At 41.7% G+C, this 18563-nt stretch overlaps 2 protein-coding genes across 3 annotated transcripts in view; one reads left to right on the forward strand and one right to left on the reverse strand.

Moving 5' to 3' along the window:
- PPP3R1 (protein phosphatase 3 regulatory subunit B, alpha) overlaps positions 1–5662 on the forward strand; it is a 41324-nt gene extending 35662 nt beyond the window's left edge. For both annotated transcript variants that reach the window (XM_028722051.2, XM_028722052.2), the window contains 3 exons: positions 227–286; positions 2042–2226; positions 3524–5662. In XM_028722051.2, the coding sequence (XP_028577884.1) occupies positions 227–286; positions 2042–2226; positions 3524–3571 (293 nt within the window). In that variant the 3' untranslated portion in view covers positions 3572–5662. The remainder of the gene's footprint in view (positions 1–226; positions 287–2041; positions 2227–3523) is intronic.
- A 1547-nt stretch (positions 5663–7209) lies between these two features.
- Positions 7210–16139, reverse strand: PNO1 (partner of NOB1 homolog). Its single transcript, XM_028722050.2, has 7 exons — positions 15870–16139; positions 12452–12601; positions 11235–11318; positions 9667–9727; positions 9036–9153; positions 8332–8402; positions 7210–7490 (listed from the first exon to the last, which is right to left on the reverse strand). The coding sequence occupies exons 1-7, from the start codon at positions 16122–16124 to the stop codon at positions 7423–7425; spliced, it is 807 nt and encodes a 268-aa protein (XP_028577883.2). The 5' UTR covers positions 16125–16139; the 3' UTR covers positions 7210–7422.
- Between the last annotated feature and the right edge of the window lie 2424 nt (positions 16140–18563).

Consider the following 18563-nt stretch of genomic DNA (forward strand, 5'->3'; position numbering starts at 1 on the left):
CATCTGGAAGTACCCTATATATCTGAAATGAAAGCTGAGATTTTTATGAGTATTGTGAAGCCCATAGGACGCTGTAGCACACAAAAACATTGACCAGCCTAGGCACCCCACATTCAGGATTGACTTCGAGAGAATGCTAGACATGCATTACTGAAGTCCACAGGGGGATAATTGTATGTTATGTAATATGTAAAATATTTTATAAATGTTCTTCTTGCCTTTATAGAATTTATAGAAGGAGTCTCTCAGTTCAGTGTCAAAGGTGACAAGGAACAGAAGTTGAGGTGTAAGTATCAGATATTTTCTTAGCTGGCAAATAAAGTTTGAAATTGGGCAGTTGGGGAGGGGGTGGAGAAGAAAATCATCATTGAGATGTCTGTTCTGTCATAAAACAGTAAGTACTTTGAAATAACTTGAATATCAATTGAAAATCCTTAATTATGTGGAGAATGGAAAATTAAAACACATTTCATCTTCAAGGTGAAATACACAGGCTTTGTGTTAGGAGCTTTTTTTTTTTTTTTTTTTTGTAATTGAAAGTACCTTAGTGGGTGTTTTAGATTTGTAGGTGCATCGCTAAAGCTTTTCTGGCCCTGTTTGTTTTTTACATAATGAAATACTGTGCCTGCAAATATTGTGTCATTTGCCAATAATAAAGCATAGAATGATTTCTCCACCCCGCAGCCACCCATATAGATATACACCCCACTAGAGAATTCAAACTTAAAGCTGTCCTAGCAGAGAAGGCTTTATCAGTTTCTCCTTCCCTCTGAAAAGCTCCTTTGTAGGGTTGGGGAACCCTCTGGAACAGTGTGGGAGGTTGTATAGGGGCCTTCGGAAACACGTCAAAGTGCAAGTAGATAAATAGGTACTGCTCCAGCGGGAAGGTAAACGTTTCCGTGCGCTGCTCTGGTTCGCCAGAAGCGGCTTAGTCATGCTGGCCACATGACCCGGAAACTGTATGCAGACTCCCTCGGCCAGTAAACCGAGATGAGCGCCGCAACCCTAGAGTCGTCCACGACTGGACTTGAACGGTCAGAGGTACCTTTACTTTTACCTTTAACAGGTAAAAATTGTTTTCCCAGACCCTGCCGAGGAGCAGGCGGGGCACTCTAGATGAGGGGTCAGCAAACTTTTTCATCAGGGGGCCGGTCCACTGTCCCTCAGACCTTGTGGGGGGCCGGACTATATTTTGAAGGGGGGGAAAATGAATGAATTCCTATGCCCCACAAATAACCCAGAGATGCATTTTAAATAAAAGGACACATTCTACTCATGTAAAAAGATCCTGATTCCGGGACCACTCACGGGCCGGATTTAGAAGGCGATTGGGCCGGATCCGGCCCCTGGGCCTTATGTTGCCTACTCATGCTCTAGATCCATCTCAACATGTTTAGTTAGAACTAAGACCCACTAATATAAGTGAAACATATTTCCAGCTAATTGGGTTTAGGGTTTCAACCAATGTAACCAACTCTGAAAGGGAGTACGCCAATCACTTTGTAGCCAGACAATTACGGTGACATTGAAGGCAAATTATACCAGTGTTTAGGATTGAAATGGCACAGCTGATCCTAATAGAAACAATTTTTTCATATATCTCCGATACCCGATATGACTGTAAAAAAACAAGATGTCTAGATGAAGTAACACCGATCTGCAGTAAAATGTTCCTGCCAAGTCTCCTCTTCACTCTTCCAAAGAAAATATAAATTTTAAAATATAAATTTTAAAAAATACCTGAAAGGAAGTTGATCTTCTGTCTTTGGAACTTCACTAAGTGGTGGAAGTAAGAGCCTTGGCTTCAATTAGGAAACTGAATGAATGGTATAAATAAATGCTATAAATAAATACTCATTGACGTAGCTGCTAAGATAAAGAATTCTTTATGAACATTCAACTGCTCAGAAGTTATTAAGCAGAATAAGTCTGTTGTGTTAATAGAAAAAAGTACAGAAAAGGAGAAAGGTATCACCAGCGTGTGAGAGAAAGAAAACATTGAATGGGCCATATTTGCTACTGGGCTTTTCTTATCTTGCAGTTGCTTTCCGTATCTATGACATGGACAAAGATGGCTATATCTCCAATGGGGAGCTCTTCCAGGTTCTGAAGATGATGGTTGGGAACAATCTCAAAGATACCCAGTTGCAGCAAATTGTAGACAAAACCATAATAAATGCAGATAAAGATGGTGATGGAAGAATATCCTTTGAGGAATTCTGTGCTGTAAGTTCATTTTTAGTAAAGTATGTTTATATACACATTTTTCATTTTCAACTTTGCCCTTGCAGATGATGTCGTTATTTCCTAGAAAATAACCCATTTAACTTATTCCGTTGTTTTCTTCGACATTCGTCTTCAATTCTTTAGAGGATAACGTATTAATTTTGCTTTAAGCCCTTCCCATTTTAAGACTCCTTATTGACTCAACTGTCCTCTGGCAGTTCTTTTCATTCACATCATATGGGCATTCTGGAGACTTGACATAATTATCCTCCTGCTACTAATTTGATTATCATAGATTAAAGCTTCCCCACCTTCAAATGTTTTAGGTCTTCAGAGATGAGAAAAATTAGGTTGGCTACAAGAATCCGTTGCGAAACTAAGTTCTAATTTCATTCTGTGCTAATTATACCCACTTGGTAATTCAGGGGTGGGCAGGCCACTTAGACTGCCCACCTGTCAATTGCCTGATGTCATTATGACACGAGGTGAGCAATTTTTCCTCTGCAGCGTGCAAATCATACTACAAAAGGAAACACAAGCCAATCGCTGCTTGAAGTTGATGCTCCACAGCTTGATAGGCTGTGACTCCAAGCCAGTTTCCTGTACCATGTTCCCATGGAGAACTCGAGTCGTACAGCCAGTTCGATGGGCTTGAAGTCTCAACCTGTCAGCTGATAGGCAGTGGCTTTAAAGTTCCTCTTGCCCCACTATGCACACAGTCAGCTGCCTGTGGGGAACTCTGTAGCCTAGCTGTCCCCAGGCTTTCTCTCACTGCCGATCAGCAAGCCTCCATTGTCAATGTGCAACTGAGAACACACTTTTAAGGCTCCCAGTTGTACACTGGCAACAATATCTCTACCTGCCCAGCACTTGATTCTGTGCTTATTATACCCACTTGGATTAATATGTTGGCAGGTGGCCATAACTGTCTTGCATACTGTTTTTGACTCATTACTTGTAGCCAAGGAAGCCATTGCTTCGACGGAAAGATTTCTGCTCATGCACGGAACTTTGCCTCCCTTTCCTTCTGCCCACACAAGCCCTGAAGGGTTGGGGGGAAACCCCAGAGCAGATTTGGGGGTGTGCACACTGAAGGCATGTGGGAGGAAGAGGGAGGTATCTTTGCATGAACAGAAGTTGTTCCACAACTACAACCCTGAACTTATGGAAACGGACCTTTCTTGAGGTGAGAGTCTATTTCTGTGAAGAGCAGATCAGACTCAGTTGATTTAAATTACCAGCCGATACTCTACTGTCTTGCGAATTCTCATATAATATTCTTATATCAACATTTCAGGTTGTAGGAGGCCTAGATATCCACAAAAAGATGGTGGTAGATGTGTGACTCTTTAGGACACCACCCAACACTTTTGCTTTCTTCTCCATCTCTGAAGATCTGCTCAAGACGTCCAGCAACGCTCTCTGTGTATTTAAATGGAAGTATTTTTCTCTGTGAAGCCACATTTTCCAACATGAGCCTCATGAAGCCAACTAAGTGTTATTGAACTTTTATTCTCTCAATAACTCAAGTGTAGCACTTTAAAGTCTGAAGGACAGCAAGATGGAAAGAGCATATCAGTGTGGTGGAGAAAGGGAAGGGGGTTGGCTTTTTAATTTATTTTTCTCATCTTTTATAACAAGAAAATATCTATCTATATATATGTGTGTATTTATATATAGATATATATGTAGCTTTCTATATGTAGTAGTTAAGTGGGCTTTAATTTAATATACTTGATTCAGAAACAAAAATAGAGTACAAAGTGCCAAGCAGAATATTAACAGTTCGATATATGGATATACATCTTTACTTTTATGTCACACAGTTTTATATATATATAGTAGAAGAATGTAAAGTTTTAAATGGTTGTTAGGTCAACTCTTTCCTTTTTCCTGTGACTATTTCAAATATTTATATATTGACTGGCAGAGAAAGCATTGTTTCCTGTTAATCTCCCTAATTACATTTTTTTGTAAGACAGGAAACTGAAGTTTGTTTATATACCTGTTGATATATTACCAGGGACTGCATCTTTGCTTGATAGCTCTCAGTACAATTCTACTTATTAGGATGAGAAAATGTAATTTAATGTTAATGCCAAGAACTAGTCCTTGTGTGCAAATAGGATTTAAAAGATGCTTATGACCATTTCATCCCTTCACTTACTAAATGGATGCAGTTGCACATAATATACCCTTAGTAAGCATCAGCTGTGACCCATTAAGTCTAGATAGAACAGTTGAAAGCATTTGCATTTGTTTCTCAGCACTTAGCTTAATTAAGAATTTAGGATTAACAAGACAATTGTATAGAGTTCCCATTGCACAGTGAGACTATAAAACCTTTCTTGCCATTAAGTTATGTCCCAACCATATAGATTCTTTTATGCATTTAATGTAGTAGTTCCAAGTTGCATAAATAAACTGGTAATATTTTATATATGTGTATATAGGATTATTACGGATATTACGGGGAAAACGTTAACCAATGCCATAGGGAAGGAGGAAAGCTTCACTTTATCTAAATTTATACCTCTTCTTCTTCTCCAGCATTTGGAGAGGGTTTTTTTTTTTCTAGATTTGTCCATATCATGACTTGTAATGGATAGTAACTTTATATGTGTGATATAAAAGTAGCGAGCCATGTTCTACAACTTTATATCATCCCTTTCCTTTTCTGCAATGGTACTATTGGCTAGAAGAAAAAAAAAACATTCATTAGACTTTTAGGATAGCGCACCCTTTCCTGTGTAGCAGTTTTTCCTATTTAAAAGGTTTTATAATTGGCAATGGAAAGGGCAGGCTGTATGGACTTCAATCAGCTGCCTGCCTGCCTGCCTGCCATAGCTGTTCCTTCAACTGAGTGCTGCACATCATGGGCTCTGTCTGTGAGAGAGAAATCCAGGTGCTTGGTGTCCTTGCATGACATGAAGTTTTGCATGTAGATCGATTTGAAACGTTCCTCTTGTTTACATGATTTGCATAATTTAAAACCATAATGTTGCCAAACTTTGGTAAATGTTAAAAACAGAGAATCTCCACTACATGTAACTTTCTTCCTCTGGATCAGGCCGTGGCTTAGAATCCCAGCCAGTGGTGGTATCTGTTCCAGTGTCAACAGCCATGCGCTCTGCTTCAAGGGGGAACTAGTCTTTTGTGAATTTTTTGTACATAAGTATTTGTTACAAACATTTTAGCAAATGCTTTCTATTTCTTAATTGCTTGTGCATATCCTGGCTGGCGTTATAGAAAAATAGTGCTAACATTACTTTCTTATTGGGGGATGAGCCCCTTTTTTTTTTTTTTTTTTTAGTTTGTGTGTGGAAAATGCGTTATGTTGAATGTTTAGATTTTCCTCTGCATGCTACATCATACACTGTTGGAACTATAGGAACCTTCATACTGTATGAATAAAAAATAAAATATTTGAACTTTACCATAGAATTGTTGAAGCTTCTATAGAACAGGCAAGTAAACGCAAAACTAAAACATTTCCCCTGATTTCAGGTATAATATGCCAGTTATGTGTTTATGCATAAATCCCAAGCAGTATTTCACCAAATAATCAGTGACAGATATTCAGCTGCCTCTGACTTACCGTATTTTTTGCTCTATAAGACTCACTTTTTCCCTCCTAAAAAGTAAGGGGGAATGTGTGTGCGTCTTATGGAGCGAATGCAGGCTGTGCAGCTATCCCAGAAGCCAGAACAGCAAGAGGGATTGCTGCTTTCACTGCGCAGCGATCCCTCTTGCTGTTCTGGCTTCTGAGATTCAGAATATTTTTTTTCTTGTTTTCCTCCTCCAAAAACTAGCTGCGTCTTGTGGTCTGGTGCGTCTTACAGAGTGAAAAATACGGTACCTTGGGATACTACTGTGTTAGTCAAAACTTCCTGAACAAAACTAACTTGTAGCAAGCTGGTGGAGATATATAAATAGTCTTAGTAATAAGACAATGGGATGTAAAACCTTAATCATAGCTTCAAGTGTAATTTGGTCTACAATTTAATGTACACACACACCGGCCATCAATACTGGCTTGGATGCAATGACATTCATGCATGAGTAGAAAGCACTTCCTAAATGCAGAATAGGACACATTTCTCCTGAGTTACATTATATAGTAGAGTTCCAACACTCTTGACTGGGCTTTTGAGTAAGCAGGCCTAAAGACCAATTGCAGCACCCATGGAAAAGCACTGTTTGCACCCCAGGGGGAACACCAATACAGGAGTGAGATCTGTACCCCTCAGCATGGTAACCAATCCCTGTTAGAACTACTTAAACTGTGTTCAGTATTTTACATAAAGCTTTTAGGGGAGTGGGAGTTTAACTGCTCCATCAACAAATTAGTTGAGGTATTCACTGTCTTGTCATTTAAAGCCCAGTATCTTTAGTATTAGGATGAGCTCCCGTTGCTCAGTCCCTGCTCCTGCCAACCTAGCAGTTCGAAAGCATGTCAAAGTGCAAGTAGATAAATAGGTACCGCTCCGGCAGGAAGGTAAACGGCGTTTCCGTGCGCTGCTGTGGTTCGCCAGAAGCGGCTTAGTCATGCTGGCCACATGACCTGGAAGCTGTACGCCGGCTCCCTCGGCCAATAAAGCGAGATGAGCGCCGCAACCCCAGAGTCGGTCACGACTGGAGCTAATGGTCGGGGGTCCCTTTACCATTATCTTTAGTATTCACAATACTTAAACTGGGGTGTGAAGAATTATTTTAGGGTAGCTTATCGGGTGCATTGTGTCCTATTAAGAAGAGATGTAAATTAGCCATCTAAGGCAGTGTTTAAAACGGTCATAGTCCGAATACAGTAAACAGACTATAGCTAGTTTCTAATTTGAGGGGTATCAGTGGTGGAGGTGAGTTTCCATGTCAACACACATCTCACTGGTCCAACATCTGCTACCGAACATCGCTAGAATACAAGTACTATTGTGGGATCACTGCATAGAATTATTAAATTGGACATTCACGTTGAAACACTGGTGTTAGGCAAGTTGGCTATAGCAAAACTTTTGCTTGCCATCTTTATTACATATGCTAATCAGACAATATGTCTGCTGGAAAACAGTTACACTCTTTCCTACACCCATGTTGGAGCGAAGAGTTGCCACAGGCTTTTTTCTCCAGTCCCACTGTTTCTGTATACGAGTAATCGTACAGAAAATCCATTTAGCTTCAAATCCAGCATTGTCCATCTTAAAACCTTTCTGCTGCTCTGCTGGCCACAGCTCTAATATTGCCATAAACCTTTGATGGAGGACTTCCTGTAGAAGAAAGCAAAGTATTAGTACTGCTGATAATGAAATTCAGCACTTAAAATGAAAATATAATTGATACCAATATTGATCTTACTAGACATAATCCTAAAACATAAGATGAACATGCACACAAAAGTCATGCTGCTAAGGAATAGGAAAAATGATAAATGATTAAAAATAGATAAAACCCTGAGTAAAATATATAATAATAATAATAATAAATTTTATTTATATCCCGCCCTCCCCAGCCTTAGCCGGGCTCAGGGCGGCCAACAACAATAAAACAGTACAAAAGTACAGCATAAACAACATTCTAAAATCATTCATTATAAAAATTAATTAATTCAAGCCACTGGCAACCATTGGGCCAGAGCTCCGCGAAGATTGCCGAGGGAGGGAGTCAGGCTGTGCCCTGGCCAAAGGCCTGGTGGAACAGCTCTGTCTTGCAGGCCCTGCGGAAAGATGTCAAGTCCCGCAGGGCCCTGGTCTCTTGTGACAGTGTTCCACACTATCTTTATCCTAAATCAATGCAATTTCTGTATATGAAAGTTGGTTCGTAGTGTCACTCTTTAGCATTCAAAAGAAGCAGCTTTCAAACAAGTATTTAGAGATGCGTAGCCCTGTAGATAGTAGTACAAAAGCCACCTCTGAACCTAATTTCCTTCTGTATGGGTACTAATGGTTATACCTAGCTCTTACTACCATTTTGGATTATTAAAGTCATAAGTAATTATTTCTGCTCAGAAATGTACTGTCTCGGCCATCAGTAGAAGCAAAGCCAGTTAAAAGTCCTAGCCCAAAGCAGGGCTCTTTAAATCCAGATTTCCTTTTGTTAAAAGAGGCTTACCTAAGATGAGGTTGCAGATTGCTGTTCGTGCCATTTTAATATTCTGGAAAGACCCTAAAATATGAACTTTCCTGTAATGAAAATAAGAAGTTTTACTTTACATGTGGAATGTACAGTATTTAGGAATATTAGACTCATACTTGAAAAAAATCCTTTTAGTGACCCCAAAGGACCAAACAGTCTCACATTGGTAGAATCAGCACCTGACTGAACTGTGCCTCCATAAGAAGAGATTTCAGTCATCTATCAAGATGATCAGCTCTTTCTAAATCCTAAGCATTAAAAGTAGCCATGGCATCGTACTGTCCTCATCTACTTCATTTCAGATCCACTTTGCTGCACTGCATGATAACCACCATACCATCTACCGTAGCACACCGAGGGAGGCGGCAGCGACGGCTGAAGAATCCATCTTAATTGAGGCTAATCCATTCTTTACTTAGTGCTGTATAATACAGCTGTTTCATGAGGAATAAATGCCACAAGAAAACATACGTAGCTATTTGAAATTGTTGAGAAAATATACCTAGAGGTTTCATCAGCTGCCTAGTAAATGACGTAGCCAGATAGCATCTTACTGCCTATTCAGGGTCCCCTACAATCACTTTTAAAAAGTCTTGTGCAGACAGAACGTTGCATGGAAAGTACACCAATTCATATTCATACCACAAAAAAAATGTTATAGGCTACTGGATTATACTTACGAGTCTGCAAGAACTATTCGTGTTCTGGTCACATTTTCAATAGTGAATTTTGTTTTTCCACCTTTCCCAGCAATTCTTCCTATTGCTCTAGAAAGATGATCTCCTTTTAACGGCTTGACTAAAGAGAAAAGGTCAATGTTACTTCATCGTATAATTTTTTCCAACTAGTCCTAAATAAATTTGTTCTGGGCTTGATGAATGATATGCGTGAATGCGATGTTGCACAACTAATGCTCAGTAGCTGTGAACCAAGTTAATCTCTTGAATAGGAGATCACTGAGAACCACATGAGAATGAAATACTTTTAAATGTTTATTCCAAAATGAATAATCAAATTGAAGCAAGCTGTTTGAAATTAATAACACTTAAAACTATTAACTGTTAAAACTAAGGCTGCAAGCTTTAACAGGCAGATCAGACAACTAAAGTTAAGGACACACAGGCTCTGCTATCATTTTATGTGTTGTTATAAGAGTGAAGGAAAATGATATTTAAAACAGCCTTTCATTTTAATAGTGAGCAGTAGCGTTTGTTACTTAAGTGTAAGTGTTTACACATCCCTCAGTTAACTGAAAAAATGCACCTATACTGAGGTTTTGAAAACACAAGACCTTAAAAATGGAAGACTCACCATCTGTTACTTCAAAGGATTCCAGAAAAAGGTCATCTAATCTGATGAGAGCAAGTGCATCCTGGAAGAGAGTTGTGGAATTTGAAACTTCGTATAAGAAACAAAAAAATACTTTTCAAAAAAACAGTAATCTTACAGGGCAGGCACAGGACCCAATTAGGGACAGTATGAAAATTAGAACAGAAAAATAGAACTGACTGGCAGCGGTTTCTAAATTTTCCTTTGTGGCATGGCTAAAATGGGTCACCTGACATGGGTGACATCCAGTGATTGACAGTCCTGTGAAAATGGCTCATAGGGGGTTGAAGAACCCAGGATATAAAGGGCAAGGCAATGTCACAACAGCAGGTGTGATGAGGACTTCTTCCTTTGCTCCCCCAATCTGTCCTATGGGGTTCCTCTGTAGTCTTCTTAGACTTTACCGACTGGTTGGGTCTGCGTTGCTCCCGGACGGGAGGAAGGAAGTCAAATGACACCGAGGTTGATTCAGAGAAAGAGTTTATTCTGCTCTCCGGATAGCAGAAGGCACTTGCGTGGTCAGTCCACAGCAAGTCCAAAGAAATGAGAAATTTCATGCAGAATATATATCCTCCAGGCACCCTCTCCTCCCTTCCCCAGGAATCCAAGCACGTCAGCTTATACACGTAAGTTGACATCCATGACCATAAACAGCTGTTCCTGTTCCGGCACCCTTGACCATAAAAGATTGTTCCTGTTCCTATACTCTTATCTTGGGGCAGGAGGTCACCAACTCCTGGCGCCGTTCCCGGGCCTCTTGTCAGACTTGACAAGGTCTGTGCGTCTTTGTGGTCAGGATGTAAGATAAGACCCAGTTGTGCCATCCCTGCTCTACTCGGAACTGGCAAGGCCACTCATTGCCATCCCGGACTGATAAGGGAGAGGGCTTTGAGCACTGTTTATACAGCTGGGTTTTCTGTTTATACATTGACTCAAGAGCTCAAGTTAATGCATTTTAGAAATGCTCCCTTGGAGAAGGAAAAATGTGGAGTTTGGGTCCCGTTTCAGACTGACTGCACAGAAACCCATTCCTTCACCTCAACCCTTAAGCGGATTTTTTTGGGGGGTTGGTGGGCATGGAGAATGCAGGAGGAAGAAGGGATGTCTCACTACCCAAAGCCCAGTGCATGGAGGACACCACAGTTGGCTATCATTTGTAGCTTTTAAAAATACAAGTTCCACAACAGGATTAAGGTATATTAGCAAATATTAAGGAAAACTTTCCAAAGTCAATATTAATCTGGTACTTTTGCTTCTATTTTTAAACCATCACCTTTACATCTTTGTTTTAAAAACCTGGAAACATCCACTCTGTCAAAACATATTCCCCTTTTGACTACAAAGCATCCCCAAGAAAACACCTTTAATAAATTCTAAAACAGAAATTATACATGAAAGTCAAGCATGCAGGGATGGCTGGAACACAGCACAACAATACAAAGTCAATTTCTTCATTTGGATAAGATTGTTAAATCTCCATTGTTCAAAAGACAAAAGAAATCCTTTACCCTATGCATGCCAGAGAATCTGTTTAAAAACAAGTAACTCACCTCAACTTGAAATCCAAGTAGAAAAGCTTTCACAAAATCAACTGCTTTTGTCAAAGCACCTACGTCTTTTGTTTCTTTACAAGTCTAGAAGAGAAAATAAGTTGTCAAGGTTTGGGCAATGGAGCCCTGGGAGATTTAGTATACAAGCTGCTCTTCTCTACATCATTCAACTTAAAAACCAAGCTCTGTGCTTCCATTAACACAAACCTGTTCCTTCCTCTTACAGATGCATATGCTGAGAACTCCCAATGGTCAACTTCACCTTAATTTTACCCAGTCCTAAATCTGTATTGTATTCACCCTTACAAAAACACTCTGCAACAATACATAATGATTTTGTAAGGTCATTTCAAACTGTTTTATTCCGCATTGAAAGTTAACTCTCCACGATGAATGGCTCAGATCTAAGTTGTTGTATCTTTGTGTTACTAAGAAATAAGTGAGGTTCTCCTGAGATTAATGGAACTTCCAGAGCACTGATTTATCCACTAACCTCAATGACTCTGCCCCAATGGCCTCATTATTTAATTTAGCTAGTTAAACGGGAGAATACATTCTGTCTGGATTCGGCTTTATCTGAGATCCCCTGCAACTGCTCCAATGCTAGCCACCAAATGACACTGCTGAGACTACAGTGCTTAAATCCAGACCACTACAACCTGCTGAACTTTTTCACTAGGAACTAGGGCATGACCCTGTCTCCCACCCTGCTTTCACGTCATGTCTTTTTAGCCTGTAACTGCTGTGTGAGCCCTTTTCAGCTAAAGGGGAGGGGGGACATGCTTTCATTAAATAGCAAATACTAGGTCCTCCTACTTTACAAAGCACCAGGTGACATGACATGGGAAGAGAGGCTGCTCGATTGCAGGCAGTTCTCCTCATCCCAGGGCCAAAGACCTCATACAGTAACTAGCACCTCCCTCTCTGCTACCATCAATTCTGCTCAACACATTCTGGGCAGCAAAGGGCGTGCTGAATTTGGGACAGTCAATTGTCTTCTTGTGACTAAATTTGCCCCTTAACTCACAGTTTAATTAGAATGGACATGGGATTAGTTCAGCAGTCAGGTTTTCAAGTCTTTCCTATCTATCAGTTATTCCTCCAGGCATGAGGAGAAATTAGAGGGGTAGCCACAAATGAGCATTGTGCCACTGTACACTCTTTGGTCACGATGGCTTACCACTATACATTCCAGGAAAATACATCCTACAGCTCACCTTTATCTCCACATTCCTTGTTTTTAAATTAAACCTAATTTGAAGCTGTAAGTGTTCTACAATAGGCGTAAAAATTTTCATCCAGTTTTCTTTCAGAGGTGTGTATCTGTTTGGTGGTACAGAAATTTTCCTCACTTCACCTTTTCCACCCTATAATAAAAGACCAAAAAAGAAAGAAAGAAAGAAATGTTGGTTTTAAGCATTTTTATTATATCAACTGTACACTTCACTGAGAAAGCTTTTTTTTAATGCAGTATATAAATTCCTATGTGTGCAAATAAATAAGATCCCTTTGCACCAGAATCTAAATTGCATGACAAGTAAAATTACTCTAAGTATTCAATTCAATGATTATCTTAAATGTTTTGCTTTCAATAACCTTAGGAAAACTGGTACTAGTAAGCCCAGTTGACTTATTTTTGCTAGAAACTTTTACTTTTAAGTCTGAGAGGTGTTGTTATTGTTCAGAATTGTTAACCAAGTTTATACTGACCTAACAAGCAGTACAGAAACATATAAGGAAAATCATCCCATAACAGTATATTCTAGTGAAGACAGAACTTAATTCAGAATGATCAGACAGAGTTGAGAAACTAGGCTGTACAGCACAAGTTTAGAGTAAAAATAGTACATGCTACCATTTCCCCTACCTCTAACCAAGATTCAGGTTTGGGGAATATTCACATACTGAATGCTGAATCCTTCCAAAATGACAATTTTCAACCATAATTTGTCTCCCTGCAACACCCATGAATTCAGAAATGGGGAGGCAGAATAACAGCAAAAACCTAGCCAAGAATTTAAGTTTTGATCATAATCCACTAAGTGACCTGCATTGGCCAAAGCAGGATTTGCATCAATGCAGAACCAAACCAGTGTCAGAAACTAAGAAATATAAGTTAATCACCAGGTTACAGTTGCCACAACATACTGTTTAGTCGCCATTCCCCCCCCCCCACAATAAGGTTATTGTTATTATTATTATTAATTTCATTTCTATTCTGCTTTATATTTTAAAGAGAGAAAAATCAAAGTGGTTTAAAACACATTAAAGCATCAAATAAAACAATCAAGAATAAAATAAGGACAAAATGTCCAAAGATCAGGCAGCTGGCAGCAGTGTCTCCTGATCATGGGGCATGTGGGGGGCATGTCTGAAGCAGAAAACCCACCAGCCAGATGGAGATGTCCACTGCCAAAACTGGCGACAAGACATCTTCACTTGTTGGTAGCAAATGGACCCACACCAGTCACAAAACGCAACTGGAGCCTGAAGAATTTCGAGCACAGAACCAAATCAAGGTCTAATCACAGTACCCCGTGTCAAGTAATTCACTATGACAGAAGTGCCCGTTACATCTCAAAACACAGAATCATAGAATTATAGAGTTGGGAGGTACCCATAATTAAATCTATTTTAATTATTGAATTATTGAATTTATATACTGTCCTTTACCTGCATGTTGCAGGGCAGTGCACAGAATAAAATCAAAATATAAAACCACAAAATACATAATCAGAATAAAAGCAGCAACAACCTAATACGCTCCCCATCAACCAAAGGCCTGGTTAAAAAGGAACGTTTTTGCCTGGTGCCTAAAGATGTGCAATGAAGGTGCCAGGCGAACGTCCCTGGAGAGAGCATTCCACAGATGCGGAGCCTGTTCTTGTGTTGCCACCCTCCAGACCTGTATGACTCCTGGCACAAGGTGGGGTGGGAAAAAACGACTGTACTTCACTTGAAAATGATAGCTGCACCCAGGACTTGCAATACCCAAAGATTTCCCATAACGTGATGTAAGATCTTCTCGTATGATCATCGTGCAGAAAGTGTAGTGCAGTGACGATTGTTTTCAACTCTTCGAAAGATTCCATCAATGGTGTCTCTGAAAATTTTTACACATCACTTGGGAAGACAGGCAAACTAATGCCAGTGTACTGGAAGAAGCTCAGAGTACCTGTGTCGAAGCAATGATTCTTCAACATCAACTTCGTTGGACTGGTCATGTTGTGTGGATGCCTGATTGTCGTTTTCCAAAGCAACTACTCTAACTTAAAAATGAACTGAAAGGGTCTGGTGGTCAACAAAAAACGTTTAAAGACTCTCTCAAGGCAAATCTAAAAAAAATGTAGTATAAACACTGCCTGTGAACGCTCCAATTGGAGAACAGCCTTTACCAAAGGTGTCATGGGCTTTGAAGACACTCGAACTCAGGACGCAAGGGAGAAACGTGCTAAGACGAAGGCAAATTTGGCACAGCCTCACTGTGATCAACTTCCGCCCGGAAAACTATGTCCCTGCCAACAAAGGTCTGTATAGTTAAAGCTATGGTTTTCCCAGTAGTGATGTATAGAAGTGAGAGCTGGACCATAAAGATGGATGATCGCCGAAGAATTGATGCTTTTGAATTATGGTGCTGGAGGAGACTCTTGAGAGTCCCATGGACTGCAAGAAGATCAAACCTTTCCATTCTGAAGGAAATCAGCCCTGAGTGCTCACTGGAAGGACAGATCCTGAGGCTGAGGCTCCAGTACTTTGGCCACCTCATGAGAAGAGAAGACTCCCTGGAAAAGACCCTGATGTGGGAAAGATGGAGGGCACAAGGAGAAGGGGACGACAGAGGACGAGATGGTTGGACAGTGTTCTCGAAGCTACCAGCATGAGTCTGACCAAACTGCGGGAGGCAGTGGAAGACAGAAGTGCCTGGCGTGCTCTGGTCCATGGGGTCACGAAGAGTCGGACACGACTAAACGACTAAACAACAACAACAATAAGAAGAAGAATATTGCATTTCAAACAAGTTCCATGCCTCATTCAAATTAAGTGTCTTGGAAAGGATGAGAAAACAATGGTTAACTTCACTTGAGGATTGCAATAAAATGCAGTTGCCAACGCCTTTACCTGACTTCTGCTTTCAAAGAGAATTTCTTAGAGCTAAATTAAAGTACCTAGGTGTGGCCTCTTTAAGTGAGCTATTTGAAATCAGCTGTGGAAGGACATGTGGGTCCAGAACTGGCCTCCGCAGTCACTTACGGACTCGCTGTTAAGACCGTGTTCACGGAAGACAATCTTTCTCCGCTACAAGCGATTGCCAAAGAAGAAGAAGACGCGTGTCGGATTAGGGAGAGCAGGGTTCGAAGCTCTCTGGGTGACGTAGGGCCCATCGCCACGAAGCTCCCTGGGTGACGTAGGGCCCATCGCTACCTCTGAGCCTGACCTACCTCACAGGGTGGTTGTGGGGATTTGCATGAGGAGGAAAACCACGCGAAGCACCTGGGAAGGAGCGCAGCTCTATAAGCGTAGCAAGTCAATACGTCACAGAAATAAAAACGAAGCCGGAGGCTTGGCGTGGCCCCTGAGCCGCCCACGCAGGGCCTGGAGGGCCCGACTCGCCCCACGAGCCTCTCCCAGACTCACCCCGAGAGCCTCCCCGCGGAGAGGGGGGAAATCCGGCCGCTTGAGGGGCGGAGGGCCCTCGGCCGTCTCCATGGCGCCTTCCTGGCGCTCGCACGCGCGCCGCTTCCGCTTGCGGACCCGCGTGAAGCCTTCGCCGGCAGCCTGCGCCTCCATGGCCGCCACCCCGCTCTCGCCGGCAGAGCCCTCCATGCCTAGTCTAGCCCGAGGGACACGCCGAAAGGAAGGGGCGGGGCCGGCGGCCTCGGGAAACGTCATTACGCCCGCGACGTCATTTCCGCCGCTCTAGTGAACCCCCCTTTCGCGCTCTCTATCGTCTTGCGGCCTCCCGCCCCTCCCCCCCATTGAATAGTAGTAGCAATAATTAATAACAACAAAAGTAGAATCATGCATTTCGAAGGGAGCATGAGGGTCATCTGGTGTAACCCCCTGCAATGCAGGAATCCGAAGTAGGCCTCAAAAACCCTGAGTCTCTTGCTGAGCTTATTAACCAGGCATAGGCAAACTCGGCCCTCTAAATGTTTTGGGACTACAACTCCCATCATCCCTGACCACTGGTCCTGTTAGCTAGGGATGATGGGAGCTGTAGTCCCAAACATCTGGAGGGACGAGTTTGCCTATGCCTGTTATTAACTAACAACAACAACAACAAGCAGTACAGTACATCCAATTTCTACGCCGATCTAAAAGGGGGCATATATACTGAATGAAGGGACGCAGGTGGCGCTGTGGGTTAAACCACAGAGCCTAGGACTTGCCGATCAGAAGGTCGGCGGTTCGAATCCCCGTAACGGGGTGGGCTCCCATTGCTCGGTCCCTGCTCCTGCCAATCTAGGAGTTCGAAAGCATGTCAAAGTGCAAGTAGATAAATAGGTACCGCTCCGGCAGGAAGGTAAATGGCGTTTCCATGCGCTGCTCTGGTTTGCCAGAAGCGGCTTAGTCATGCTGGCCACATGACCCGGAAGCTGTACACTGGCTCCCTCGGCCAGTAAAGCGAGATGAGCGCCGCAACCCCAGAGTCGGCTACGACTGGACCTAATGGTCAGGGGTCCCTTTACCTTTACCTATACTGAATGAGGTAACTGTTAGGTGGATTTGTAGCTGGTTGACTGACTGAACCCAAAGAATGGTCAGTAATGGTGTGTCATAATCCTGTGGGGGGGGGGGGAGTGACAAGCTCATCCAATTTGAAGATGACACTAAACTGGGAGAGGTAGCTAATGCTGCAGAAAACAGAATCTGGATTAAAAATGAACTTTACAGATTAGAGAGCTGGGCTCAAACTAACAAAATTAATTGCAAGAATTGTTCTGCACTTAGGGTGGAAGAACCAGACGCACAAATATCAATCAATCAATCAATCAATCAATCTTTATTACGGTCCAGAGACCCGACAAAACAAATACAGTGGTACCTCGGGTTAAGAACTTAATTCGTTCTGGAGGTCTGTTCTTAACCTGAAACTGTTCTTAACCTGAAGCACCACTTTAGCTAATGGGGCCTCCTGCCGCCGCTGCGCCACCGCTGCACGATTTTTGTTCTCATCCTGAAGCAAAGTTCTTAACCCAAGGTACTATTTCTGGGTTAGCGGAGTCTGTAACCTGAAGCGTATGTAACCCGAGGTACCACTGTATAAGATAGGGACACCTGGCTTAATGGTGGCACATGTGAAAAGTATATGGGGTTTTAGCAGACCACAAGTTCAACAGGAGTCAACAGTGTGATGCAGCAGCAGCAAAAAAGCTAATGCTATTCTAGGCTGCATCAACAGAAGCATAGTGTCCAGGTTAAGGGACGTAATAGTACCACACTATTCTGTCTTGGTCAGACCCCACCTGGAATATTGTGACCAGTTCTGAGCACCACTGTTTAAGAAGGATGTTCACAAGCTGGAACATGTGCGCAGGAGGGCAACCAAGGTGATCAAGGGTCTGGAAACCAAGCTTTATGAGGAGCGCTTGAAGGAGCTGGGTATGTTTAACCTGGAAAAGAGGAGGCTGAGAGGAGATATGATAGCCATCTTCAAATATCTCTAGAGCTGTCACATGGAGGCTAGGACTCTAACCAATGGCTTCAAATTACAAGAAAGGAGATTCCAACTTCACATCAGAAAGAACATTCTGACAGCAAGAGCCGTTTGACAGTGCAATGGAAATGCCTCAGAAGATGGTGGATTCTCGAAAAGGGTCAGGTTCACCGCATGTACTGTGTTAAAGGAAAATATAATGAAAATGATGTACAGATGGTATTTGACTCTTGTAAAATTAGCAAAGATATATCGTAACTGCGATAATCTATGTTGGAAATGTAACGAAAAGGAAGGAACATTTTAGCATATGTGGTGGACCTGCCCCAAGGTGAAAGTCTTCTGGGAAAAGATATATAAAGAATTGAAAAAAAATGTTGAAATATACATTTATAAAGAAACCAGAGGCCTTTCTTCTTGGAATAACAGGTTTGGAATTGCCCAAGAAAGATGTAAAATTATTTTTGTATGCCACAACTGCGGCTCATATTTTGTTAACTAAAAAGTGGAAAACCCAAGAATTACCAACGATAGAATGGCAGATGAAGATGATGGATTTCTCAGCGCTAGCCGACCTAACCGGAAGAGTCCGCGACCAGAAGGAGGAGGAGTATCAGGAAGATTGGATCAAATTTAATGATTACTTAGTTAAACATGTTAAGTTAAACTAA

The sequence above is a fragment of the Podarcis muralis genome, chromosome 3 (assembly GCF_964188315.1).
Source record: "Podarcis muralis chromosome 3, rPodMur119.hap1.1, whole genome shotgun sequence".
NCBI classification, from domain to species: domain Eukaryota; kingdom Metazoa; phylum Chordata; class Lepidosauria; order Squamata; family Lacertidae; genus Podarcis; species Podarcis muralis.

Excerpts from the sequence above, each read along its gene's own strand:
- PNO1 (XM_028722050.2), bottom strand. The coding sequence starts at position 16,124 with ATGACGTTTCCCGAGGCCGCCGGCCCCGCCCCTTCCTTTCGGCGTGTC. Across the intron at positions 11,319-12,451 it reads CAAGGAATGTGGAGATAAAG|ACTTGTAAAGAAACAAAAGA; the intron begins GTGAGCTGTAGG and ends TTTCTCTTCTAG. Across the intron at positions 8,403-9,035 it reads CGAATAGTTCTTGCAGACTC|GAAAGTTCATATTTTAGGGT; the intron begins GTAAGTATAATC and ends TTTTCATTACAG.